The sequence below is a fragment of the Pimephales promelas genome, chromosome 14 (assembly GCF_988280905.1).
Source record: "Pimephales promelas chromosome 14, fPimPro1.hap1.1, whole genome shotgun sequence".
Taxonomy (NCBI): Eukaryota; Metazoa; Chordata; class Actinopteri; order Cypriniformes; family Leuciscidae; genus Pimephales; species Pimephales promelas.
In genome coordinates this window covers 4,795,330-4,823,182 of record NC_142782.1, presented here as the reverse complement: position 1 = coordinate 4,823,182, position 27,853 = coordinate 4,795,330, and the positions used below count along the sequence as shown (strand labels likewise).

Sequence of the window (27,853 nt, the reverse complement as noted above, 5' to 3'; positions counted from 1 at the left end):
TAACGATCTACTCTTCAGAGAATCCTGAAAAAAAGTGCTATATCATGGTTTCCACAAACGGCACAACTGTTTTCAACATGGATAATAATCAGAAATGTTTCTTGAGCAGCAAATTATAGAATATTATTTCTGAAGGATCATGTGACAGTGAAAAATGAAGCTGAAAATTCAGCTTTGATCAAAGGAATAAATTACATGTATACGTATTTTTATCACAATATTCAAATAGAAAAAAGTTATTTTAAATAGAAATAATATTTCACAATGTTACTGTTTTTACAAGTTTTGATAAATAATTTCAGCCTTGGGGAGATGCATCTAGTAACTTTTTACATATTTTTTTTAAAGTACTATATTTTTATACACACTAATCATCCCAAGTATTTTGGGATTTGGCCCATATCTTCTCTTGTATCTACTATACAGTAGAAGGAAATGAAATGTGAGCTGTAGATTGAGATGCCTCGTACTATTCTCAAAAGGATCTGCTAATGGGATTGAAGAATGGTATTCCCATTTCATGTGTTTATCAAAAGTTTTTCCTGACTAGTTTTGACAGCCAACAGCCAACATTCCCCAGAGTGCGGGTAACTTGAGTCGAGGCACACGCAAACGCAGGTCTACACAGTCTCTATATGAGAACCATCTGTTTCCTCTTCTTTGTTCTTGTTTCCCCTCTCTCACTCCCTTCTGTTCTCTTTTGGCCTCTATCACTTTTTTGAACAAATTGCAATTCTGTTAATACTTGTAGGATTACAGGTTCCAGTCCAATGTAAGTTCATGTTACAGTCCCATATGATGTTTACATAGTTTAGGGGTTATTAGGAATATGAAATTGAGTTTATATGAACATATTATTTATTAAAACCAAGTGGAAAGTTGTTGTTGTTGTTGATGTTTTTGTTGAAGCATTGCTTCAAAAAGAAGAACTACAATAATACATTAAAGAGCATATTTGTGCAGCTTCAGGTTGTTTGACTTTTGTATTGCCTCCCTTGCTTAATTACCGGTAAATGAGTCTGTTGTCAAGCCATGTACTACTCTCATTTAGTTTAACATAGATAGATGGAGAGAAAGAGAGGGAGAGACATTGATCCCAGGGGGGAATTTAGCGGATAATGTTCATTGATAGACACACTCGATAAGTCCTGTTTTGCATAATCACTTAAGCTCTCATCAAAAAACAAAAGGTTTAATCATAACATCCTGACCAATCAAACTCCTGCCCATTTATATAGTAGTTTTACTACTAAATATTAAACTGCTATTATAAATATTTAGCTACAAACAGACAAAGCATGTTGTTGCTGATTTACAATTAAAGGATTAGTTCACTTTTGAAAAAACTTTTGCTGATAATTTACTCACCCCCATGTCATCCAAGATGTCCATGTCTTTCTTTCCTCAGTCGAAAAGAAATTAAGGTTTTTGATGAAAACATTCCAGGATTTTTCTCCATATAATGGACTTCAATGGGAACCGGATGGTTCAAGGTCCAAACGATAGTGTTAATTACAGTTTCAGATGCAGCTTCAAATGTCTTTAAACGACACCAGACGATGAAAAAGGGTCTTATCATGCGAAACGATCGGTTATTTCAAAACTTATTCCAAAAATGTAACTTTTCTAAGGACAAATGCTAGCCTTGCTATATTCTCTGAGGCGCGTTTGTAACGTCACGTAATACGTAATTACGTTCAAAAGGTCACGGACGACGTAGCCGGAAGTACAGAATCAAAATCGTCCGACATCGTTGTTTTTCCTTTTAATTCCTTTTTTTGTAAACGGTGTTTGAGTTAGTTTGCACGTTCAACCTATGCGTTCAACTTGTAAACACTGACTCTGTACTTTCGGCTACGTCGCCCGTGACCTTTTAAACGTAATTACGTAATACGTGACGTTGCAAACGCACCTCACAGAATAGAGCAAGGCTAGCATTTGTCCTTAGAAAAGTTACATTTTTGGAATAAGCTTTGAAATAAAAGATCGTTTCGCATGATAAGACCCTTATTCATCGTCTGATGTCGTTTAAAGACATTTGAAGCTGCATCTGAAACTGTTTTTAACTGTCTTTTGGACCTTGAACCATCCGGTTCCCATTGAAGTCCATTATATGGAGAAAATCCTGGAATGTTTTCATCAAAAACCTAAATTTCTTTTCGACTGAGGAAAGAAAGACATGGACATCTTGGATGACATGGGGGTGAGTAAATTATCAGCAAAAGTTTTTTCAAAAGTGAACTAATCCTTTAAGCAACTTTTTGATTGTGCTGATTTAAATGTGCTTTTTATTTGGCCCTTAAAGGTGCAGTAAGCTATTTCTGAGAATCAGTTGAACTCTGATGATATTTGAAATCAACCCAAACAAACACACCCCTCCCTCAATTGCTCCGCCCTCCACCCAAATGCACAAGCCCACAATCTGCATTAATCTGCAATAATGCAAAGTTTATGAACAAACAACAAGGAAGATGAACAAAACAAAAAATGAACATATAAAAAATAAAATAAAAGCAAGTGTTGGTTGTCAGTCGCCAGCAGCACACACTCAAAATCATGGTTACTCCCATATGGAGCAGAAATAAGGCAACATCTGCATCCGTTTTCAGGCGTTCCCGCTTCGGCCTCTCCAGCACTGGAAAGATTTTCGAAGATTGACACGGGCCCTACCTCTTGCCTGATCATAACCCATATTTTTCCAGTGATATTCCTCTGACCTTTTCTATTTTGTAATGTCTCTCAGCCATCTCTCTTTCAACAGTCTTCAAATCTCCCTCTTGCTCACTCTTTCTCATCCGCCATCATGGGTGGACCCGACCCCTACTGCTGATTGGGTCACTCTCTCCTCCCCCATCATGGGTGGACCCGACCCCTACTGCTGATTGGGTCACTCTCTCCTCCCCCATCATGGGTGGACCCGCCCCCTACTGCTGATTGGGTCACTCTCTCCTCCCCCATCATGGGTGGACCCGCCCCCTACTGCTGATTGGGTCACTCTCTCCTCCCCCAACATGGGTGGACCCGCCCCCTACCGCTGATTGGGTCACTCTCTCCTCCCCCATCATGGGTGGACCCGACCCCTACTGCTGATTGGGTCACTCTCTCCTCCCCCATCATGGGTGGACCCGACCCCTACTGCTGATTGAGTCACTCTCTCCTCTCCCATCATGGGTGGATCCGACCCCTACTGCTGATTGGGTCACTCTCTCCTCGCCCATCATGGGTGGACCCGACCCCTACTGCTGATTGGGTAACTCTCTCCTCCCCCATCATGGGTGGACCCGACCCCTACTGCTGATTGGGTCACTCTCTCCTCCCCCATCATGGGTGGACCCGCCCCCTACTGCTGATTGGGTCACTCTCTCCTCGCCCATCATGGGTGGACCCGACCCCTACTGCTGATTGGGTCACTCTCTCCTCGCCCATCATGGGTGGATCCGACCCCTACTGCTGATTGGGTCACTCTCTCCTCCCCCATCATGGTTGGACCCGACCCCTACTGCTGATTGGGTCACTTTCTCCTCCGCCATCATGGTTGGACCCGCCCCCTACTGTTGATTGGTTCACTCTCTCCTCTCAGCCGAGCCGTACTCTACCATGCAGTGGAAAAGCGCCATAATGGTACCCCAGACATGTAGTCAGACACACTAGACAGTAGTCATGTAGTGTCTAGGGTGAGAGGAACAGCGATCGGACGATTTTGAAAATCGTGCAAATTTCCTGCGGAATTGGGCTACTTTTACACTGTCGCCACGGGTTGCTTTTTTTAGTCCGTGGGTTGAAGCGAACCCCCTTTTGCCTAGAAGAGGACCTCCCCTGGATCCCGATGGGGTAGTTTGAGCCATGATTAGACGGGATTTGTATAGCAATTGGGTTGGTTTTGTTATGCAAACCTGGCAACCCTGCCACAAGGACTAGTTTCTTAAACCATTTTCTGGGAGTGTGCTGGAAAACTCAATCCAAGAGTTAAGTATAGCACAGAGCAGATATAGACTACATGGTGAACTCATCCTGGGCTTCTTCCCATAATTATTAAATGATTACTAGATTTGGTCCACTTGAGGCATCTGGGTTGAGTTTATCATATATCCCTCCCCTCCTGTACCTCCATTTCTGTCCGTTATACCAGAAATTAAAGGGCAACTTACACGGATTTATCGTTCTATTCAAGAATCTTGACTTCAGAAACCTCACAGCAACTTGAGGGAAGCTAACAGTCCCGCCGTTCTGACTGGCTTCTCTGTTTGTCCACTGTCCTGTTGTCTTTTTTCCCATCATCCCTGCTGTGTTTGCAGAGCACTCGTACTGTAAATCTCCGTGGGAAGACAGGTTCTTTGATTGCACTTGTATCGGGAGGATTTCATGGCCTTCCCTCAGGTTTTTTTTTCTTCTTTGAAACGTTTCTCCCCGAGAAGCGGGTGAGCCCTCCTAGCTTTTTGTCTGGGGCATGTTTTCCGACCTCCTTCTTTGTGTCCTGGCCCCCGTTCCACCCACCCTACTCGGGGAGGTTTTTCTTCTTGAAACTGGTACCGGCAAGTTGAGCCAAAAGCAAATAAAGAGCTTGCAGTATGTCTTCAGTGTGAGATGACACCAGCCGAGCGCTAGCGCTCACCCACACATCTACTGTTCCGCTCTATACTCACAGACCGACAATAAAGCTGAAGCCTACAAAAACAGCCAGGTCACATTTAACCCCAAAATCAACAGATACAAGCGTTATTTGTGTGACATTTTCATGACAATTGAAAATTACATTTCTCAATACTTTGCCTTATTATTGTTATATACTGTAAATACTGTAAAACATACTGTAATGCAGTTATTTTTTTTTTCAATTTTAATATTGTATTAATATAATAAATATTTAATTAAATATTAAATAATGTATGACATTTGCTTTTTTGCATTTCAGTGATGATAATTGTATGTATAAGTATATACACAGACTGTATAATGTATAAATACGATACATGTATGGTAGGAAATGTATGGTTTTATCATTCAATATGACCTAGAATTCATCTTAAAAGCTTTCATGATATTCACGAATATGGTATTTTTAATGTTTTGATTCAAATTAGTCCTTCTTGTAGCTGTAAAAAATATATTTGATGTGTTTGACTTGAATCTGAAGAAAGTAGCCCACATAGTTATATCACTAAACTGTTTATTTACTTGAAATGTGGGTTGCATTTCTTAGCTGGTTTCTTTCATATTAAGCTTGTAGTTGAGCTCTGGAAATCCATCCTTCCCTATTTGAACATGCCTGCTGTTGACTGGAAGGTTCCCATGGGAACAAACAAACGAGCAGACCCTCACTAGCCACCGTGGAGTGAAAAGCTAGACGATAAACTAGCAAAGAGTGTCAAAGTACGAAAAGAAGTGCGGTTTTTGATACTGAATCACTCTTTGTTGAACTGAGCAAACGTTTACAGTAGTAGGACTGGAGAAAGGTGACTTCTCCATATTTACTCAACTTTTCTTTTGTTTATAGCTTATTTACAACACATTTTCATGATGTCGTGGCTTCTTGGGAAGCCTCAACCCTGAAGTGACCAATCAAGAATCCAGTGACATCATACAGGAGGTTATAACCAAACAGAACGTGGATTCGGATCATGTTTTGGCGGCCTATGAGACCTACCGGATTTAGTGACTCTCACAGGAGAGGTCATTGTTTATGTATCAGTGGTAGTCATCAGACCATTGGGGTTTTTATGATGTTTTTAAGTCGCCATGATCCAGACTACTGTTGATTGGTTGGATGTTAACACAGTTGTAGTTTTGCTGGGTTGGAAAAGTTTGCGATCTGTTCCCTCAAACCACATTCAAGGACGTGTCCATAATGCGTCCTGATGTGTAACAAGATAGGTTATATGCCTGAAACATTTGTGGTCACAGACTCATTTGATACATACTAAAGGAATAGTTCACTTAAAAATGAACTTATGGCATCATTTACTCACCCTCAAGTTGTTCCAGACCTGTATGAGTTTATTTCTTCTGCTGAATAGAAGAGAAGATATTTTGAAGAATGGTGGTAACCAAAGAGTTGATGTTAGCCATTGACTTCCATAGTCTTTTTTTTCCCCCCTACTATGGAAGTCAATGGGGTCCATCAACTGTCTTGTTATCGACATTCTTCAGAATATCTTCTTTTATGTTCAACAGAAGTTCATACAGGTTTGGAACGACTTGGTTCAATACCAGCTGAAGTCCGTGTGTCCACCAAAGCGTTTTTAGCACACTGAAAATGCTAAATGCTCTGCTCAAGACGCCGTGCTTTGGGCGCTTGAGAGTGTTTTGGTAGCGCAGCGTTTTTTCCGTTGAGACGTTTCGTTGCTATGATACAGAATATTATACAGAATATAGCACAGTTTACTTGAAACTGATTTCGCAGATAATTTATTTCATACAAAAAATATATTTCATCCATTTTGTTCGGTTAGCCCTGCTGGTTGATGCCGTTGTACAGAAAAAATGTTGTGACAGTTGGTCGGCATTAGTCCCGCCCCTCCTCCACTGTGATTGGACGGCTGGGTAAAAAGTGACCGTGATGAGCGCTGCGTTTTATCCAAAGTCGAACATTTTTCAACTCCCAGCGACCAGTAAAAAATGGCGAGTTCTCAGCGCTTCAGCGTGAAAAAAAAACGCTCAGCGCCTCGTTACGCTCATGGCGTTTAAAAAACGCGGCGCCCCATTGAAAACAATTGAACGAAACGAACGAATGTTTTGGAACATTATTATACAAAAATAATATAAGTTCTGCATGTATTTTTTTTTTTAATGTATTCGCTTTCACAGAAAATTGAATGGAGATTCTGTTAACCCAAAACTGGAATTTTGAACTAGTGATGCACCGAAATTTGAGGAACTGAAAACATTTGTCGAAAAACATTTTTGGTTTGGGCTTCTCCAATTACCAAATTTGGCTGTCAACATCCATTTTGTGCACATAATGTGGATACGCTAAAGCAGCTAAACATGACACACTTCACCATGACCAAAAAAGGATGCTAGAGTTGAAACATGTTACATTTGTTCAGTTGAAATATTTAGAGATGCCTCGTCGTCACTTAAGAACTTAAAGGAGTAGTTCACTTTAAAAAAAAAAACAACTTTTGCTGATAATTTACTCACCCCCATGTCATCCAAGATATTTATGTCTTTCTTTCTTCAGTCGAAAAGAAATTAACGTTTTTGATGAAAACATTCCAGGATTTTCTTCATGTAATGGACTTCAATGGGAACCAAACGGTTCAAGGTCCAAAAGACACTTTCAGTGCAAACTGCAAACTGTTCAAAGGGCTTTAAACGACACCAGACGATGAATAAGGGTCTTATCAAGCGAAACGATCGGTCATTTCAAAAATAAATAAAAAAAGTTTAAGTTTTATAAGCTCAAATGCTCGTTCGTCAAATGAGCCTTCTGTTCGAACTTGTTCATCAAAATGAACAAATCTTTTTTTCGAATCATGACTCGAAGGGTCCTAGATAAGACCCTTATTCATCGTCTGGAATCGTTTAAAGCCCTTTGAAGCTGCACTGAAACTCTCATTTGGACCTTGAACCGTTTGGTTCCCATTGAAGTCCATTATATGGAGAAAATCCTGGAATGTTTTCATCACAAACCTTAATTTCTTTTCGACTGAAGAAAGAATGACATGGACATCTTCGCTTTATAACATGCTGTCAAATAACTGTGCTGACTTGAATAATACATGTCAACTACAGTGCATCATGGTACTTTCTTTTGAGAAATATTGTTACCGCCAGTATTTTGAGGTTTGGACATTGCAATACTACTGTAGAACCAAATGGAGTCAAAGATGTAAAGTGTTTTGCAAACCAAGGCAAATCTCTCGAAGTATAATCAACATCGTATAGTGTTACCCTTAACACAATTACTGAAGAGCAGGAGAGCCACAGGCCGCAGCTTCCTTGACTGCTTCCACGGATAACACAGCTTGGCTCGAATTCCCTTTGGATTGTAGTCTGCTCCACAAATGACTATACGGCCTGTCGAGCTCTGACCGCCACATTCTGTACATCTGCTGAAACTTGCCATCTCAAAATGTGAGATAACGTTTTGTGTTCATACAAGTACCCGTGATTCTGTGTGTGGGTGTGAAGAGAACCGTTAGACATTCCAGGAAACAAGAGATAGTGAATGAATAAGAGACAAGAGGATTAAAATAACAAGAAGGGTGTGTTCATTCTGATTAAAGTGATGCCTTTTTTTGTTTTGCTGACAGAGGGATATTTTTGGACACCATTCTGCCACGATATGATGTGAACGGAGTCCGGCCGCCCATCGGTCAGAGGACCAGATTGAGCAAAGGAGACATCGCACAGGCACGCAAACTTTACAAGTGTCCAAGTAAGAAAATAACAGATGTGTAGACATAAAAATTGTACAGAAGGGTAATCTGGCAAGTCATTCTGCGTAAGGAAGGTAAAGCTCATGTCTGACTCAACAAGAATGAAAGATGGTGGAGATAGAAAATCTGGGTCATTGGAAACTTTAAGCACATCATGAAAACATCTCTGACTGCAAACTTCACAAGTATTCAGGTCTGCAAAGAATATATATATTTTTTTTGTGAGATAGTAATTAAAGGGATAGTTCACTTTGAAATTAATTTTTGGTATGTTTTAGATTACCTCAAGGGCATCCAAGATGTAGGTGTCTTTGTTTCCACAGTATTTTCAATTCTGATATTTTTAGGTCAACCCGTTGTTGTCTGTCAGTCATATAATGGAGGTCTATGGTCACCAACTTAAAGAGCACGCACAAAGAAGTCCAAATTAAACATGATTTAATGACTCGTAAATGTAAGTACAGATTGATGGCCTAAGACACGAAACGAGCGGTTTGTGTGAGAAAACAAACAGTATTTATATCGTTTTTACCTCTATGATATAAATACTGTTCGTTTTCTTCTCTGTGCATGCTCTTTGAGGTGGTGACCATAGACCTCCATTATACGGTTTGACCTAAAAATATCAAAATTGAAACTACTGTGGAAACAAAGACACCTACAGTACATCTTGGATGCCCTTGAGGTAAGCTAAAACATACCAAAAATTAATTTCATGGTGAACTATCCCTTTAAGGCATTTTGATTTCATTTTGAATTAATTTATCATAGAATTTGTTTTTTTCCCGTATTACCCCCAATGGCCCCCCGATATTCATAATTTACACAAAAAATATATTTTCAAAACCTGGGCTACTCTAAAACGGCAGAAAGATCAAAGCCAAAAATCTGAACAAGTTGTGTTTCAAATTTTAGATTGATATCTCAAAAAATGAGCTTTCAGTAAGATTTTGTTTGAGCGCAGTACCAAACTTTTTCACTAGGGCACAATCAGACTACATTACTGCCCATATAAGGGCGCCTGCATTTCCATTCGTGTTTTGAGTGATATGAACCATTATTTTCACAATTTTCATACAATTTCTGAAGTAGAGATCCTATTCAGAAGTATTATGGGAAGTTTGGCAGATTTTGAAATGAATTGAACCTCTAAGAAACACATACAAAGAACACGCATGTAAGTCATAGCTAGCTGCCACGCCACAAATGGTGAATTTATTATTATTTTTTTTGATATTTCAAACTTTTCAGACCTTTTTTTTCCAAAATAATTGAATGGATTCTATCTTTTGAACTTTTGGCATGAAAACAAACTGAGGAATCTACCATTTTTTCATGATTTTTCATGTTTACTGCTATTTTAAAATAAAGGTCTGAACACGCCTTATGAGTATGAAAATATTCTTGTTGCATATTGATAAATTATGGCTCCTCTGTAATATATTTTGAAAACCGGTCACCAAATATGAAAACTAGAGATTGTAAGCTTCCAAATGATATATAGTTTATCAATATTATTTAAGGTATTTTCTAAGATATTATTGTTTTAAAAATAAAGTGGCAAACGTCCCACCTGTGGGACAGTGACAGTTAAGTGATTAAGCCATGTTTTTGTTTAACAAACATGTTTCAAGGAAATTGACCTTTCTTAAATAATATTTAGATGGAAAACAAGACAAAAATACTCAGTCAGTCCCTAAATGGGTGGGACACTAATGTATAACTGTGGGACACTAAGTTTATGTAATCTGGAAATAACATCGCATCCAGAATTGATGTGGTACAGTATCTTGGAGACAGCCTCCATTTCTCCCGGGCTCGGAAAGGCCGAGTAAACACTGGTCAAGCACAGGACGTTCGTAATTTGTCTTCTTTCCCTGATAAAACAGAGAAGAGAACAGTTGCTTTGTAGGATACAGCAAAGAAATGCAGTAAAGGACATTTTTCATGTAAACTTTGCTGAGATGTTCAAACACACACTACCAACGGGTGTATCCTGAATGCAAACCAGGGTCTATTAATTGTCTTAAAAAATGTTTTAAATTCAGTTTTATTACATTTAAGTTCATAAAAAGTAAATCAATAAAATGTTAATAAATACAAACTGGAATCATGACACTGCAAAATGTGAGAATTAAAATTCAAAAGGCTATAATTTTATTCAATGTTTATTTAATTAAATGTATCAAAAAGGTGTAATAAAACTAGTTCAAAGTAAAGAATAAAATAAAACGCAGAACTGTTCTACAGGCTTGTAGTTCTCAAGCAATGAACACCTCACATTTATGTTATATGTTGCGTATTTTACCTCCCTCATCTTTTTGAATGAGCAGCTGCAAGTAAAGCATAGACATTCCCTCAAAATAAGTTTCCTGTTTAAAGTCTTTTCATAGATATTTCGGTTCTAATAAACTGTATTTGTCATTTAGTTCAATGTTAACATTTGTAGGTTCTCTTTAAATAAAGGTGCAATGTGTCAAAAAAAAAATCAAATCATACTCCATACTCCATACCAGATGGGGGCAGTATACCTCCAGAAAGTGAGTTGTGCCGCGGCCGCGCGCACTCTCACGTCTTCAAACAACACGAGCGAACGCTGTCTTGCTCTCTCTCCCTCGCGCATATTAATCAAATCAATTGACACGATAGTAAAAGGTCGGAAGGCCGCAGTTTCAAGTGGAACATTTGGAGATTTTTAGAGATTAGAGACTCAATGAACAACATCTCAACACTAAATTATAAAGGCCGTCTCAAATACAAGCCGGTGCAGTTCGACGATTTGGGAAAATAAAAGCTCGGCCTATTATTTGAAGTTTTACGGAATTCGTTTTGTTCATATTACATTTTTATTGTTAGTTTGAATTAATTTGACAGTCAGCATTCGCTGATGTTGACCAAGCTAGCGTCATTCAGAGCTGCCAACTCTCACGGATTCACCATGAGACACACAATTGACACTTTTCACACACTCTCACACCACACATACACACAGAAAAGGACACAGAGACCGACAGACTAGACAGAGCAGGTTATTTATGATATAGAAAAAATCTCAGCTCTCAGATTCTGTCAATTTTATTACGTAATTCAAACAATAAATACCGTTTTGGCACTTGTAAATGTTACACGACAGATCCCTGGCGCACGTGAACCGATCATCTCTACTAGCTAATGGTAAAAGAACACAAACACTGTTGAAAGATACTGCTACAACTTACCCTGTTTTGCTGATAGCAAGTCCTCACTAAATGTGTGCTGTTTAATCTAATGACATATATAACATAGTTATTTTTGAGATTGTTTGAGTTGTTGGACATACAGTTCAGTTGGATTTACACTATTAATCTTAAAGGGTAACTAAACCCCTGGTCAGAGCCTGACTCCACCCACTGGCAATCGGTCTTTGTCAGACACGTGGGTTTGTTGTGTGTGACGTTATCGCGGCGTCATTTTTGAGGTATCGCTACTAACTACGAGCATTGAAGAGATTGCAAGAGTAGAGATAACAATTAAATACTGAGAAAATGCCTTACCGCAATAAACTCGATAAATGTGGCAGGTACCGTTTTTTGGAGAAAATTGTCATCCATTCAGAACATAGATCCATATATGAGCTCGGCTGACTGCAGGAAGTTGGAGTGCTGATCCCGCATTGCTTTCTCATCCTCATATTTGGGCTTTGTCAACTATCTTGTTTATGGTATAAGCGCATCCCAGATAGCAAACTGACATTGAATCAACGTGGAAATATGACATCGAAACAACGTTGATCTGACATTGTTTTGCTCATCGAATTAACGTTGAACCAACGTCAGACGCGTCATTCTTTCAAAACTAACAGAAAATCAACTTGAAATCAACGCGTTGTTTCAACGTTATGAAAGCAAACCAATTTTCGATTTTCATTTAGCTTTGAAGAATGCCGCGTCTGACGTTGGTTCAACGTTAATTCGATGAGCAAAATCAACGTTGTTTCAATGTCACGAGAGACGTCGTTTCCGCGTTGATTCAATGTCAGTTTGCTGTCTGGGCATATAACGTTCCCAGTGAACAATTTAAAAATTATACATCTCTTAAAGCCCACGGACATTTCACCAAGTTACTGTATCCTTCGGTAGGAATGCTGTAAAGTTAGTAACAGCAAAGACAGGTTTGCTGTATTGATGATGATGATAGTGTCATGTTAAGGGTGGTTTCGTTTGAAAAAAAAAATAATGAAAAAACAATTCTCCAACAACAGAATACCCCAGCACCGATACCTTACAAACGGCGGCTACGCCTATAATGCACTTCGTTTTTCGCGAGTGTGACGTCACCTGACAAAGACCGATATTTGAAAAATGCTGGAAAAGCGGAGGGGGGCGTTGCACCTGGGACGCATCTCTTTGTATGGAACTTGCCTACGCCACCAACAACCGCTGTGTCACGTACCACCGCAAACATCCAATAGGAAAATTCAACTGCAGTAGCCACCGTTCAACCTGAAGAGGGCAGCACTAAGACGTTTTTACACCATATATTGTAGACATAGAACACTGGCAATGACTGGTATTAATAAAGATCCATTCTTACAGATCATTAACTAAAAAAAGTTGGTTAAGTGTTTAGTTACTCTTTAAAGGTCTTTTAAAAAGTCTTACATTTGATTTTTAAAATTTCCTGAAAAAAATAATTGATACCCTTTCAAACACATTGTACGGCTGTAATGGGATTTTTTTTAGCACGGCTTTAGTGAAACCAACAACTCATAAATAATCTCATCTGGGACTGTTGCTCCTTTTACAAATATGGCTCATGACGTGTATCCATACAGCCGGCATGTGTGTGGATGATGTGGCCGTATGCAGAAAATAACACTCTGGGGAAAAGAAAGTGTTGCAGATATCTTGCACATTGCCTGTGTCTGTCACTTGCTGTGGCTTGCCAGAAGAATAATCTCTGCTCTTACTACTCTAGTTTTACATGACCGACAACTCGTGCGTGCAGAGCACGTGTGGATAATATAAGGAGTGTAAACCGCTAAACAAATTCAATTTACAAGCCCTTGTGAGGGAGAAGCTTGGCTGCTAGATAATCTTTTCAAATTGCTGTTTGTCAATCTGTTTTATACACATTTTAGTGGATGGATGGATGGATAGATGGATGCTCATTATTGATGTACCCCAGTATAAAGCATATATGGAAAATGTAGGATAATGAAAAATTCTGTACATTATCCATTGCACATTTGTAGTTATATGATTATATTATGAAACTGCTGATATTTCAACATTGATTGAAGCGATGCTGGTTCGCCATGTGTATTTCCACAGTGACCACTAGAGCGTTTAATTACACATTGAATAAAGTACCTGTTTTAATTGCACACTGCACCGTATAATTGAAAATCTTTGAGTTTGAATTTCGCACCACTTTTATTCGCTTCTCTTGCTCTTTGCTGTGAATATCAGGGAGGTGTGTAACATTAGAAGCAGATGTGCTTCATAATAACATGAAAGCGCTCAAGGCGCACACTGTGAAAGACAATCCAGACTTTTTCGTGGTCTTTTGTCTTTGTTGTGCTTCGTAACGCACAGCACTGTTTTATATACAGGGAGCGTCTTTGTCTTTGTGGGCCGTTGTGTAACTGATCAAATAATCTGTATTGAACTCCTTTTGAACATTAACTGCTAATGACATTTCTTTCTTTCTCTTTCTTTCTTAGGATGCGGAGACAGTTTGCAGGAGAGTAGTGGGAACTTCTCTTCTCCTGGTTTTCCCAATGGTTATTCAGCATATATGCACTGCATATGGAGAATATCTGTCACACCAGGAGAAAAGGTGAAGACACCTGAAGCTCTGATGATTTGCTCTGATTTGGCCTAAGGATTGCTTATGGAATAAACAATGATATTGGTCCCACATAGAGTTGGGAAGTCAAGATCAAGATCGTTCTTTTTAATGAGCGAGTTCAAAAAACTGATTCACTGATTCTGTGTCCATCCATTTTTAACTACTTTTCACATACATTTCAGAGTTTTTTTTTTATTAAAGTCGCGTTGTAGTCATTGTTATCCCTTAAAACTCATCTTACGTCACCGACATGACATATTTAAATGTTTTTTCTTGAAAAAAAAAGAGATGGTAAAATAGATTCAATGTAACTCTACACCCTTGCCTAATTTAGTATAAGTGGTTCTATGAATATGCAAATGAGCCCCGCCTCCACTCACTCTCACTCAGCTCAGAGATCCACTCGTTGACGATCACACGTTGATCTGATTACAAGGTAGTGTGTGACGTCAGAAACACCAGCGATTTCAAACCGTGTTTTTGAGACTGCAGTTTTAAAGAGAAAATACTCAGCAATGCTGTCGACTTACACATGAATTTACACATGGTTTGTCTTAAAGCGTATTAAAAACACCACATAGACATAGAAACATGATTTTTTCAACACAAGGGGACTTTAATACAATTTTAAATGAGTAGTTCACTTTAAAAAAAAACTGATAATTTACTCACCCCCATGTCATCCAAGATGTCATGTCTTTCTTTCTTCAGTCGAAAAGAAATTAAAGTTTTTAATGTTTCTCCATATAATGGACTTCAATGGGAACCAAACGGTTCAAGGTCCAAATGAGAGTTTCAGTGCAGCTTCAAAGGGCTTTAAACGACACCAGACGATGAATAAGGGTCTTATATAGCGAAACGATCGGTCATTTAAAATATAAATAAAAAGGTTTAAGTTTTATTAGCACAAATGCTCGCCTTGCTCTGTTCGGTGATGAACGTTCGTTCATCAAAATGAACAAATCTTTTTTTCGAATCATGACTCGAAGGGTCCTAGATAAGACCCTTATTCATCGTCTGGTGCCGTTTAAAGCCATTTGAAGCTGCACTGAAACTGTCTTTTGGACCTTGAACCGTTTGATTCCCATTGAAGTCCATTATATGGAGAAAAATCCTGGAATGTTTTCATCAAAAACCTTCATTTCTTTTCAACTGAAGAAAGACGTGGACATCTTGGATGACATGGGGGTGAGTAAATTATCAGCAAAAGTTTTTTTTTTTAAAGTGAACTACTCCTTTAAGAGGCCTGACTAAAGAAAATATTCCGTCAAACATGGTTATTTACATTTGTCACCATATAGTTTTACCCCAAAACAAATGTCTTGCTCAGAGTGGAGTAATTCACACTCTACAGAATGCTTCGATTGAATCATTAAAAAAGATCCGGATCAAAATGAATCTGACATAACTACCTCTACTCAGTTTGACTTAAAGGGGTCATGAACTGGCTTTTAAAAATGTATTATATTGTTGTCTGAGGTCAACTTTTGACGTTTGCTTGGTTTTTACATTAAAAAACATCAAAATGAATAAGTAATAGGCTATTTTCTACCCTAGTTTTGAGCCTAGCTGAAAAACACTGGGTTTTTAAGGGCGTCTCACACTGAAGGCTTGGAAGTAAACGCCCACTGCTGTGAGTGGATAACAGTTTTGCATATTATAATGAGTTTCAACTCACCCGTCGATGCACTTGGGGGAAATTGTTTTGAAAACGTCCAATAATGTAAAATGGCAACCGGAATGATTCGCCCATACATGTTCGACCCAGAGTCCGTGTGTTGCACCATTCCTGTCAGATCCAATATAGACGGCACAGCACCGTTCTTTACTCTTAATCGGTCTGCAAATCCAGTCTTGTTTACAAAGCAATCCTCAGTGAAATGAAGCGAACAGACGGATAATGTTTTACCCTCATCAGCTGGAACGTCATTAAAAATAAAGTTTATCTACGCAGTCCTATTGGAATCCAGAGGAAGCTTATGCAGCGACTGTCTTCTTCCACAACCAGGCACTGCACAATATTCTATATTGCTCGTTCAGTAGCTCGATCCGGTTTGTCATCACAAGGTAATCATCTATGTTAGCTATACGTGTAATGCGCAAATCGGTGGGCGGGGCTTAATCGGCCATGTTGAAGTAGGTGTTGATCATCTTCTGCATGGGTGGTGTTTTATCCTCTTTGATGTCATAGTTCCCCACTTTGAAGAACGAGTCGTTTGCTGAGGCTGGTGTAAATAAAAGCTTTTATTGGACTAACAAGGACGTTTTCAGTTCTGAAACTTACAGGATATTCTCATAATATGATGACCTCTTAGATGTCAAAAGCTCAAGGAAAATTTGATTTCTCAGTTCATCACCCCTTTAACAATTAAAATGAGGTACATTTCAGAATTATGAAGCCTAGCTATGGACGATCAGCCTCCTTGCTTCTAATTCCACAAATAGCTTGAAATCATTACACTTGCACAGATTAAAACTTACTCTGGTAACAATTCACCATTTTTGTTTTATTTTCTAAGATCATTCTGAACTTTACATCTATGGATTTATACCGGAGCCATTTATGCTGGTATGATCATGTGGAAATCAGAGATGGATATTGGAGGAAAGCACCATTGAAAGGTTTGAGATGAACCTCTGGCATTTCAGAAGAAAAATATGAAACGAGTAACGAGTAATTATTTGCTTGTACCTCTGTATGCAGGTCGATTTTGTGGGGATAAATTACCCGAGCCGATCGTGTCTACAGACAGTCGCCTGTGGATTGAGTTTCGCAGTAGCAGCAACTGGGTGGGAAAGGGCTTCTCTGTGGTTTATGAAGGTACCAGCAATCAACCAACTCAACAACCATTACATTTTCTAAAATATGTGCCATTGTAGATAGAATTATAAAGAGGAACTATTGTACTTGTGTATAGTACAGCTTAAACGCCACCAGAGTGCCGAAGTTATGACGTCACTCCGTAGGCCAAAACGTGGAAGTGAGTTAGCATTTTAGCACTTCCGGTTCCCTCGCTCTAAAGCCTATGGGTTTTTTGAATGGGTTTCGCCTGAAATAACGTCTGTGGTGAACAAAGCCTCTAAATATTTTACCGTTTTGATATATGACATAAAACACACAGTTATAACTCGCTTGTGGTTTTTGAAATTTTATATAGGCTTCAAAATGTACTTGTAAAGATTAAGGGTCACAACTATTTGTTAAACACAGATCCCAAAAGTCTATGGGGAAAATGCATAGCTTTTCGATCGAGGGAACCCATGCGCCGCTAATTTCCGAGTTGTCCTACAAAGTGACGTCATCACTTCGGCACTCTATTGGGAAAATTCAGTACACACTTTATAATGTGTATTAAGGCATGCCAGTGTAGGCACAAACAATGTCAACAAATTGTGCCTTGAGCTCATACTATTGACTTATTCACGTAAACATTCATATATTTAATAATTTGCTGTGGTCTTGCGTTTCTCATAATTTTTTTTCTACAAACAACCCGAGTTGTGGGCAAAATTAGCCCAAGGCTGCAATTTCATGGTCAGTGACTAGGGCGAGTCTAGAGTGCTCAGAATAACCTGTCAACAGAAGACATTGTCAAAATCATTTATAATAAGAGTTTGCCCCACAGACCCAAATCCATCCGTAACTGATATACTGAGAGTTTCCATTAGGAAAACGCCTAACAATATCGTTTTCCTGTAGTTTTTTGTTGTGAAGGAAGGGATTTTTTTGTTTTACTGTCATGTTTGCAGGCTTAGCGTCCTTCTGGTACTTATAGGTCTATATTACAAAAAAAAGGAAATGTTGATGTTGATTGTGAACACTGTTGTCTTTTATCTTGCAGCCATTTGCGGTGGGGAGGTGAAGAAAGACAATGGTCAAATTCAGTCCCCGAACTACCCAGATGACTACAGACCTAACAAAGTGTGTGTGTGGAAGGTCACTGTGGCTCAGGGATACCACGTAGGCCTTACCTTCCAGTCTTTTGAGGTATGATTGGAAAAAAATAAGCATCATAAGCATGTAATTAATTGTTTATAGACCATTTCACAAGATGTAAACAACACTGGTCCAGAAGCACTTCCTGTTTCAGTTTGTAACCGTTTTCTTTATTTCACATGTAAAGAAAACATCTTAAATATGTTTGTTTAACTTTTTGATTCAGTTTTAAATGTTCTGTTGGTTGTATTTTATCCCAGCTTTTATGTAGTGTTAAAAAACTGAAACAGGAAGTGCTTCTGGACCAGTGTTGTTTACATCTTGTGAAATGGTCTATAGTAGGGCTGTCAATATCTTTAGCACATTCAATGGATTTCACGCAAAAGCACGTGGTATTGCGTCATTAGAAGTCGGGAGTGCATCAAAATGAGCACCTGTAACTTTGGGAGGCGTAAATTTCTATTCTAACCCTTTAATCCAATCTCTGACATATTCTGTGATTGTTAATCGCACACAAAATTGGGATTATTTGTGATTTTAAAAAAATGTAATCTGACAGACCTAGTTTATACACCATGTTTAAGAAATAAACATAATAGGATTGGAAAAAATAGGGCTGCAACTCAATAATAAATAATATACTTCATGTATATTTCGAACTTCGTTTTACCCCTATACTAAACAGACAACGAAAAAGAACTTTGCCGTCAGTATATCGAACCTTAATGGTGGTACGATACGGTACAGTTCGGTACACAATTATTTGCGTTTCCACTGTCAAAAGTTGTGAATGGTACCAAAAAGCCGAACCGAACCGTACCGTACCACTTTTTGGGTACCCCTCCGTTGGGGTACCTAGCACAGAAAGGGTACTAAAAGGTGGAGCTAGACTCACTGCAGAATGCTGATTGGTGGACAGAGTGTCGTCACTCGCGCGTGCTACAAGGGCATTAGAAGCATACAGTTGAAATCTAATACTACTGTTATTGTGTCACGAAATGTAGTTTTAGCAGTTTTTCAGGTGAGAAAGTAGTTTTTTAAAGTTCAGATCTGTGGTTTATTTATAGATTTATGATAATTTGACTGAGATCCATTCCAAGCAATCACCGGGAACCTGGAACAGCCTTTCCTTGGCGAGTCGTTCTGATGTTTGCCGCTGACTCGGACGTCTCTGTAGTGGTTAAACATGAGATATAGTTCGTCTTGTATAAACCTAACAGGCGATCTTTGGTCTCGTTAATCTATAATTAGTTCCCTGGCCAATAGTTTTGGCAGAAGGCTGCGTGAAGTTTCATATCTTTGTGCTCTGAATTTGTATTTTTACTGACTGAATTGTTTCTTTATGTTATTTAAGCTTTACTGTACATCTTTTTGTACCTTTTACTTATACTTTTATAATGGCTACTATTATTGATAAAACTGAAATTCAACAAAAAGAGATAGTTTTGTCATTTTTTATTTTATTACAAGATCATCTGTAATGTTGTTTATTGCAACATTTGTACCAATGCGATATTATGCAATACAGTACATATTGCCTGGAATATGTTTAATATTTTTAAATTTAAACGAAAAGAGGCAGGTTTAGTTTTGTTATACCATTGAATATAGTTGCTACTTGCTAGGTGCTTTCAGACTTTATATTGTTTTATATTGTTTTCATTTGGGTGGCTGTTTCTGATATATCATGGCATTGCCCTGGTTCTGAGTTGAGTTTAGATTGTCTCTAACCAGATGGTGTAAATAAACTCAAACTCCCCATGATCTTTGAATTAGAAACAGTGATGTTGTAGATCTGTCCATTTAAATGGAAACGGGAAAAACATTCAATTTTGTTTCTGCTTCATTCTTTTCTTAAGATATTCTTGACTTTGATGAAAAGGTTACTGTCGCTGTCAGCTGGTTGCCATCAAATGTAAATGGGCACGTCTTGCTTTGAAAGAAAAGAAATACATGTTAGGTCTTTCAGGTTTAAATTGAGTTTTTCCATTCCCTTTTTCTCCATTATCTTTTGTCTTTTCAATTCAAGATTGAGAGGCATGATAACTGCGCGTATGACTACCTGGAGGTTCGAGATGGGAACTCAGAAAGCAGCCCGCTGTTAGGCAGATTCTGTGGTTATGACAAACCTGATGATATTAAATCCAGTTCCAACCAGCTCTGGATGAAATTTGTGTCTGACGGTTCTGTCAACAAGGCTGGATTTGCTGCTAACTTCTTCAAAGGTGAGGTTTGACGTTTGTTGTTCTCTATCAATGGAAATTTCGAAGCTTTAAAGCTTGGAAATTTACTTCAGCTTGAAAGTTTACATTATAGCCAATCTCCAATATAATGCAAAAAAAAAATAAAAAATAAAATAAGCCCTGATATTATCACTTTCTAATTTTGGCTTAATCATACAATGCTAATAATGCTAACGCTACAATATTAGCATTAAATATCTCCTCAGATGTTCGCATCACTGCTTTAAGATACTGTAACTCATTAAGTTCTGCTGCTCTTGTTGTTGCAGAAATGGACGAGTGCTCCAGACCCGACAACGGTCGCTGTGAGCAACGCTGTGTCAACACGCTCGGCAGTTACAAGTGCGCCTGTGACCCTGGTTACGAACTGGCGGCGGACAAACGGAGTTGCGAGGGTCAGTATGTGAACAGCTTTGCTGGTTACAGGCCAGTGCCATATTTATAATGTTCAAAGCGCCATTTTACGGTAACATCGAGGCTAAGCTGTACAAACACCCTGTGTGTGGTTATAAAGATTCATTCTAAAATTGTTTTAGGGCGATGACATCACTTTTTTACAAATCAGGGGTCGGTTTGTAAGGAAAATCGTAAGAAGTTCTCAAATATTTACTTAAGAACGTCTATTTTCTGATTGTATGGAAGTCCTTGGCTGTCATTTTGCACTCCATGCTGATTAGCATAATAATACTAATCCAGATGAAAATGTAATTTTCATAATTATTCAATTTAAAATAAGGTCCCTGTTTTGATTCATTTTCGTAGAGTTGTCGTTGAGTTTGAAATTCAGCAAAAACTCACGGCACGGATAATTAGTCACCGATCATTCAGAGTTTTAGCGCAGGTTCCTAAAAAAAGTTAAATGTATTATATGTAGCTAGGGTTGCACTTTATTTTACAGTGCTTACAGTGTACTTACCTAAGGAAATAGTGGTTAATAAAAGGTAACTAGGTTAGGGTTAGGTTTAGAGGTAGGTTCAGGCCTATTGCACAGTTATTCTAATAGGTTTAATAAATACATGGTATGAACATGCCGAGCAGGACTGTAAAATAAAGTGCTACCATAGCTAGAGTTACAGTATATTATAATGTTTAAAGGAATAGTTCACTTTAAAAAAAAAAATTTTGCTGATAATTTACTCACCCCCATGTCATCCAAGATATCCATGTCTTTCTTTCTTCAGTCGAAAAGAAATGAAGGTTTTTGATGAAAACATTCCAGGATTTTCTCCATATAATGGACTTCAATGGGAACCAAACGTTCCAAGGTCCAAAAGACAGTTAATAACAGTTTCAGATGCAGCTTCAAATGACTTTAAACGACAGCAGACGATGAATAAGGGTCTTATCATGCGAAACGATCGGTTATTTCAAAACTTATTCCAAAAATGTAACTTTTCTAAGGACAAATGCTAGCCTTGCTCTATTCTGTGAGGTGCGTTTGCAACGTCACGTAATACGTAATTACGTTCAAAAGGTCACGGGCGACGTAGCCGGAAGTACAGATTCAGAGTGTTTACAAGTTGAACGGCTAGGTTGAACATGCAAACAAACTCAAACGCCGTTTACAAAAAAAGGAATTAAAAGGTAAAACAACGATGTCGGACGATTTTGATTCTGTACTTCCGGCTACGTCGCCCGTGACCTTTTGAATGTAATTACGTATTACGTGGCGTTACAAACGCGCCTCACAGAATAGAGCAAGGCTAGCATTTGTCCTTAGAAAAGTTACATTTTTGGAATAAGTTTTGAAATAACCGATCGTTTCGCATGATAAGACCCTTATTCATCGCCTGGTGTCGTTTAAAGACAGTTGAAGCTGCATCTGAAACTGTTATTAACTGTCTTTTGGACCTTGGACCGTCTGGTTCCCATTGAAGTCCATTATATGGAGAAAAATCCTGGAATGTTTTCATCAATAACCTTAATTTCTTTTCGACTGAGGAAAGAAAGACATGGACATCTTGGATGACATGGGGTGAGTAAATTATCAGCAAAAGTTTTTTCAAAAGTGAACTAATCCTTTAAGCAGCTGGCAGCAGCGTCCTCATTCTGCCTCTAGTGGACAGTCTGTGCTACTGCATCCTCTTAATTACTACTCTTGCTTGCGCTGTTGACACACACCGCCGACATCTGTTTTGTGCTATTGGCTCGGGGCTGCCAGCAAGTTATGAGCACCTTCCTCACATCGACAGCAGGCTTGCCTGGCTTTCTTTACCCTCCTCCGCACGACACTTACAAAAGCGCTGCTCTGTGTGTCTGAGTCGTGCGGTGTTTGGCTCGTATTCTTCCTCGAACAAAGCACACAAACAAACAGTTTGGGTTAAAGGTCAAAGCATTCTTAGGTAAATTGTTTGTCTCGTGTTATATCGCCGGCTGATGTCCGTCTACGCGAGGCAGTTGCTAGGACAGCACGTACCCTGCAGCTGCTATATTGAGCAAAAATCTGTTTGTTCAGACATGCACTGAGATGACTCAACAGCTCAATCGTGACAGCCTGGAGCGATCGGAAAATGATTCCCCGTTAGATAAAAGAAAGCTATCGTATCAGTAGTAAATCCAACATTATCATAATGACTTTTTCTCACAGAACAGCCAATGTAAAAAAAGATTGACTGCACGACAGTCCTGTGGGAGTAGAGACAGATAGAGCTTAAATGTACACAAAGCTCGAACTTCAAGGGCTGTCCAAAAGGCTTCTAAACGGCACGATGGTAGCCATGGAAACATCTCTCCCCGAGCGCATGTGTTCAGTGGAAATCGCTGTAGGAGATCCGTTCGTTCAATTGGATCGTACCGCATTAAACCAAACTACTCTGTCTTTCTGCTTCGTGTTTTGGTGAGATATGAACCCTGGGGTTGTTCTCTGTGTATCTGAATTTAAACAGGACTGTTCTTGTTATTTTATGTGTAGCCGCCTCCGCCTGTTTAGACAGACCGCAATCTGGTCAGCTTGATAAAGTGAACATTTTAGAGTGCTTCGAATCTAGGTGTGTTGTGCGTGAAATATGTAAGCATACTTTTAGAAAAATTGTTTCTAAAGAGTTTAGCCATTTTTAAAGGAGTAGTTCACTTTTAAAAAAACTTTTGCTGACAATTTACTCACCCCCATGCCATCCAAGATGTCCACGTCTTTCTTTCTTCAGTCGAAAAGAAATTACGGTTTTTGATGAAAACGTTCTAGGATTTTCTCCATATAATGGACTTCATTGGGAACCAAACGGTTCAAGGTCCAAATGAGAGTTTCAGTGCAGCTTCAAAGGTCTTTAAACGACACCAGACGATGAATAAGGGTCTTATCTAGGACACTTTGACCCCATTTACACCTGGTATTAAAATGCGATCTGTATCCAGATAAGTTATCCGGATAATAAGTACCGATTCCATTTACACCTGGCCACATAAATGTGTTTTTGCAAAACGGATATAAATCCGATCTTAAACTCCCGCGTATGCAGATTTAATGGATTGCACACCACCAAAAGCAACAGATTTGAGCTGCATTTCGTTGATCATCAGCTAATTTCCAAATCAAAGACATCAATAAAAGAGTGGCAACAGCGCTGGTAAGATAATTTCGTTTCTTTACTTGAAGATGATTGTGTGTTAAGCGTCTGTGACTTTCACTTTTATTTGCGATGTTTGCACGTTGGCTCGATGAATAGACGCTCAGCTGCTTATCTGCGGTGATGGGTGATGCGTGTCGCAGTAGTCATATCTGACAATAACATGGCATATAGTAGGGCTGGGCATTGAGACAAATTTCACAATTCGATTCGATTTCGATTCACAAGCTTGCAATTCGTTTCGATTTCGATTACGATTCGATTCAATATCGATTATTTTGGATATCAGTTACAATAAATGGCATTTTTTCTCAAGGGAATCAAATCTCTTAACTAATGCTGTAAAGTTGTAGCCTACTAGGCTTCATTAGCCTAATATGAAGGTAATAATGAATGAATCACTTAAATTACACTTTTATTTATTATTATAATAAGAAGATTATATGAAATATAAACATTTAAATGGTGTATATATTTAGCAAAATGCTCCTCTCTGTAGTTATTTTTTCCTAGCTGACTAACGAGTTGATGTGGGTTTTCTGAGGTAAATATGACGATACATTGATTACAAGCTGTTTAACTGACGTCTTTCCACGGTTAAAACGCTGATTGAGCGAATCAATGTGACATGATATGAATTTCGATAAGTTGTACTCTATCTTTATAACACACTTTCAGGCGCTTATTCATGTTTATTTCGCGCTGTGACTGCTATTATTAACCCGGAAGAGAGATCAGCGCTGCTGCTTCTCTAGAGCTGCGTCAGAGCGATCTCACGCCACAGCGCCAAAACTCTATTTATGCTTTTGAATTTCTAAAGAAAATGGACGTAATTTGAAAATTGAGACTTTGCTTCATATCAATAGTAACAAAGGACAAAGATTATTGCGATTTTTTTTTTATGCGCGCAGCCGCGATACAATGTCCCATTCATTCAAATGAAACAGGATGACTAATCGATTGTTGAGATTTAAGAATCGATATCGGTTCGTAAAAATGAGAATCGATTAATATCGAGAAATCGATATTTATTACCCAGCCCTAACATATAGCCTATATAACAAGCTCACTCGTTTATTTTTTGCCTTTTTGGGAGGAGTAAAATATACATGGTTTCAACAACCAGATTGCGTTTACACCTAGTAAAGATCCGGACACAATGCGAGCCAGACTACCTCCAGATGTGGTCAGGCAGATCCGATCGCGATCCGATCACAACGCATTTACACCTTGCATTAACATGCGTTTTTTATTATCCGGATAACTTATCTGGATACAGATCGCATTTTAATACCAGGTGTAAATGGGGTCTTTGAGTCATGACTTGAAAAAAGATTTGTTCATTTTGATGCAGGAGAGTCACGAACGTGCATCACAGAACAGAACAAGGCGAGCATTTGTGTTTATAAAACTTAAACTTTGGTTGTTGTTGTTTTTTTTTCCCAAATGAGTGATCGTTTCGCTTGATAAGACCCTTATTCATCGTCTGGAATCATTTATGGCCCTTTGAACAGTTCGCAGTTTGCAGTGAAACTGTCTTTTGGACCTTGAACCGTTTGGTTCCCATTGAAGTCCATTATACGGAGAAAAATCCTGGAATGTTTTCATCAAAAACCTTCATTTCTTTTCGATTGAAGAAAGAATGACATTGATATCTTGGATGACATGGGGGTGAGTAAATTATCAGCAAAGGTTTTTTGTGCGAACTACTCCTTTAGAAGTCCTTGACTCAGATTGGTCAACAGATCCTGTTGAAATTTGCTTTTGCCATTTGTCTTAAAGTTGTTTTTCTTTTGTCTTTTTCTCTAGCTGCCTGTGGGGGTTTCATCACCAAGCTGAATGGGTCCATCACCAGTCCAGGCTGGCCCAAGGAGTATCCACCCAACAAGAACTGCATCTGGCAGCTGGTGGCGCCCACGCAGTACCGCATCACCCTGCTCTTCGACGTCTTCGAGACTGAGGGGAACGATGTGAGCTCTAGGTTTTTGCCTCTGCGTGGGGTGGGTTTGTCTGGTTCATTTCAGCTCGATAGTGTGAGTCACAACAGGGCTTTAGGGACTGACTTCTTCAAATTGCCTTCATGTTTTCTGACTTGTTCATTGCTGATAGCTTACGGCAATTTTGCCTGATGCAGCTCGCATGACCAATACACTCGGTACATGAATGTTTATCAGTTTATAACAGAGCTGTTCTGTTACCAAATAGCTTCCAGCCTGTCTTTATGGTATTATATTATATCTCAGATTTGAAAAGATGCCACTAACATCGCTTTAATATACAGCAACATCATTAAATTAGTGCTAAATACTTTTTTTTCTCTAATAAAATGAGGCCGTTGGCATAGACTGGGTTTTCTAAATAGCTCTTAGTCTGTTGAATAAGACGACGCACTAAAACGTGTTTAAATTAGCTGCAAGTTTTCCTGAGCATTTTGTAGCTTCAAATTAATAGCCTACTAAATAATTACTGGGTAAATTAAAGCTGGGAATATTTTGGGTCCGTACAGGTTTCGCTCTATCGACTAAATCAGTGACATATTGCCAATTACCACAGAAAATAATTATGAGCACAAAAACAAATCTGTTTACAATAATGGACATGCATTGAAAGTCTATAGGGCAAGAGACTGCAGATAGTTACATTTCTGGTATCCTTATAGAGTTTACGCTCCATCCACAGGAGTTAACTAGATATTCAACTGCCATTAAAAGGATGAAACACATGTTTTGTATGTAAGTATGAACACAAGTGCTTCTAAAATGCGAGCTGCACGTTTATGCTTTTAATCCGTCTGGAATGTCTTGTCACGTAGCAAGTGCTCTACTACCGTTTTGGGTCCAACTTTATATTAAATGGGCTTTAAGTACTATGTACTTACATTGAAAAATAAGTACAATGTACTTGTGCTCATGTTGTATTGTAAAACACTTTTGCTGCTATTGAGGTTAGGTTAAGGACAGGTGTGGTGGTATGGGTAGGTTAAAGTGTAAGGAATGGATCAGCTGTGTAATTACAGATGTAATTACATAAATTAGTTACAGCTGCAATTACATGCTGGTACAGTACAATGTAAAAACATGTATGTACACAAAAAGTCCATTGTATCCAATTATTTGTTTCAATGAAAGTACAAAGTACTTAAAGCCACTTAATATAAAGTGGGACCCAGTTTTGTACTGCGTAATGCACTTACTTACTCTGAATATGATTGTTGTTTGTTTAGTGGATATTGCCTGTAGTAATGCTGTCAGTAGAACTTAACTGGAACATTCATTCATTGTTCTGGCACTCGTTTATACGGAAGCCCTGAACCGCAACCTAAAAAAAAAAAAAAAATCTGTAAAAAAAAAAAAAAAAATCTAGCATTTCGAGATTAAAGTCGAAATGTTTTGAGATTAAAGTCGAAATGTTTCGAGATTAAAGTCAAAATGTTTCGAGATTAAAGTCGAAATGTTTCGAGATTAAAGTCGAAATGTTTCGAGATTAAAGTCGAAATGTTTCGAGATTAAAGTCGGAATGTTTCGAGATTAAAGTCGGAATGTTTCGAGATTAAAGTCGAAATGTTTCGAGATTAAAGTCGAAATGTTTCGAGATTAAAGTCAAAATGTTTCGAGATTAAAGTCGAAACATTGTGCATTAATAACAGTGCGCGTCCACTGGCTCAGAGCGCGTGTGTGTGTGTGTGTGTGTGTGTGAAGTCGAACTGCCATGGATAAACCCAAAATAGTAGCTTTTTACTTTTATGGCCTTTCAACAAAATTCTACACACGTCTCACACGTGCTAGTGGCAGTGTTTCTGAGTTGTTTTCGTGCTCGTCTAGTCAACACTATCTGGGTCGAGACTCGAGAACACAACAGTAACTGTTCGGTCTCCCTCTTCAACGTAAATACTCTCTG

The 27,853-nt window shown here is 38.7% G+C and overlaps 1 protein-coding gene across 1 annotated transcript in view; it reads left to right on the top strand.

The window, feature by feature from the left end:
• Nucleotides 1-27,853, top strand: part of bmp1a (bone morphogenetic protein 1a) — a 115,047-nt gene that overhangs the window by 65,391 nt on the left and 21,803 nt on the right. Inside the window, exons 7-14 of the mRNA XM_089119300.1 lie at nucleotides 8,256-8,380; nucleotides 14,086-14,201; nucleotides 16,733-16,835; nucleotides 16,918-17,034; nucleotides 18,056-18,201; nucleotides 20,180-20,375; nucleotides 20,663-20,788; nucleotides 25,766-25,926. Of these exons, the coding sequence (XP_088975426.1) occupies nucleotides 8,256-8,380; nucleotides 14,086-14,201; nucleotides 16,733-16,835; nucleotides 16,918-17,034; nucleotides 18,056-18,201; nucleotides 20,180-20,375; nucleotides 20,663-20,788; nucleotides 25,766-25,926 (1,090 nt within the window). The remainder of the gene's footprint in view (nucleotides 1-8,255; nucleotides 8,381-14,085; nucleotides 14,202-16,732; nucleotides 16,836-16,917; nucleotides 17,035-18,055; nucleotides 18,202-20,179; nucleotides 20,376-20,662; nucleotides 20,789-25,765; nucleotides 25,927-27,853) is intronic.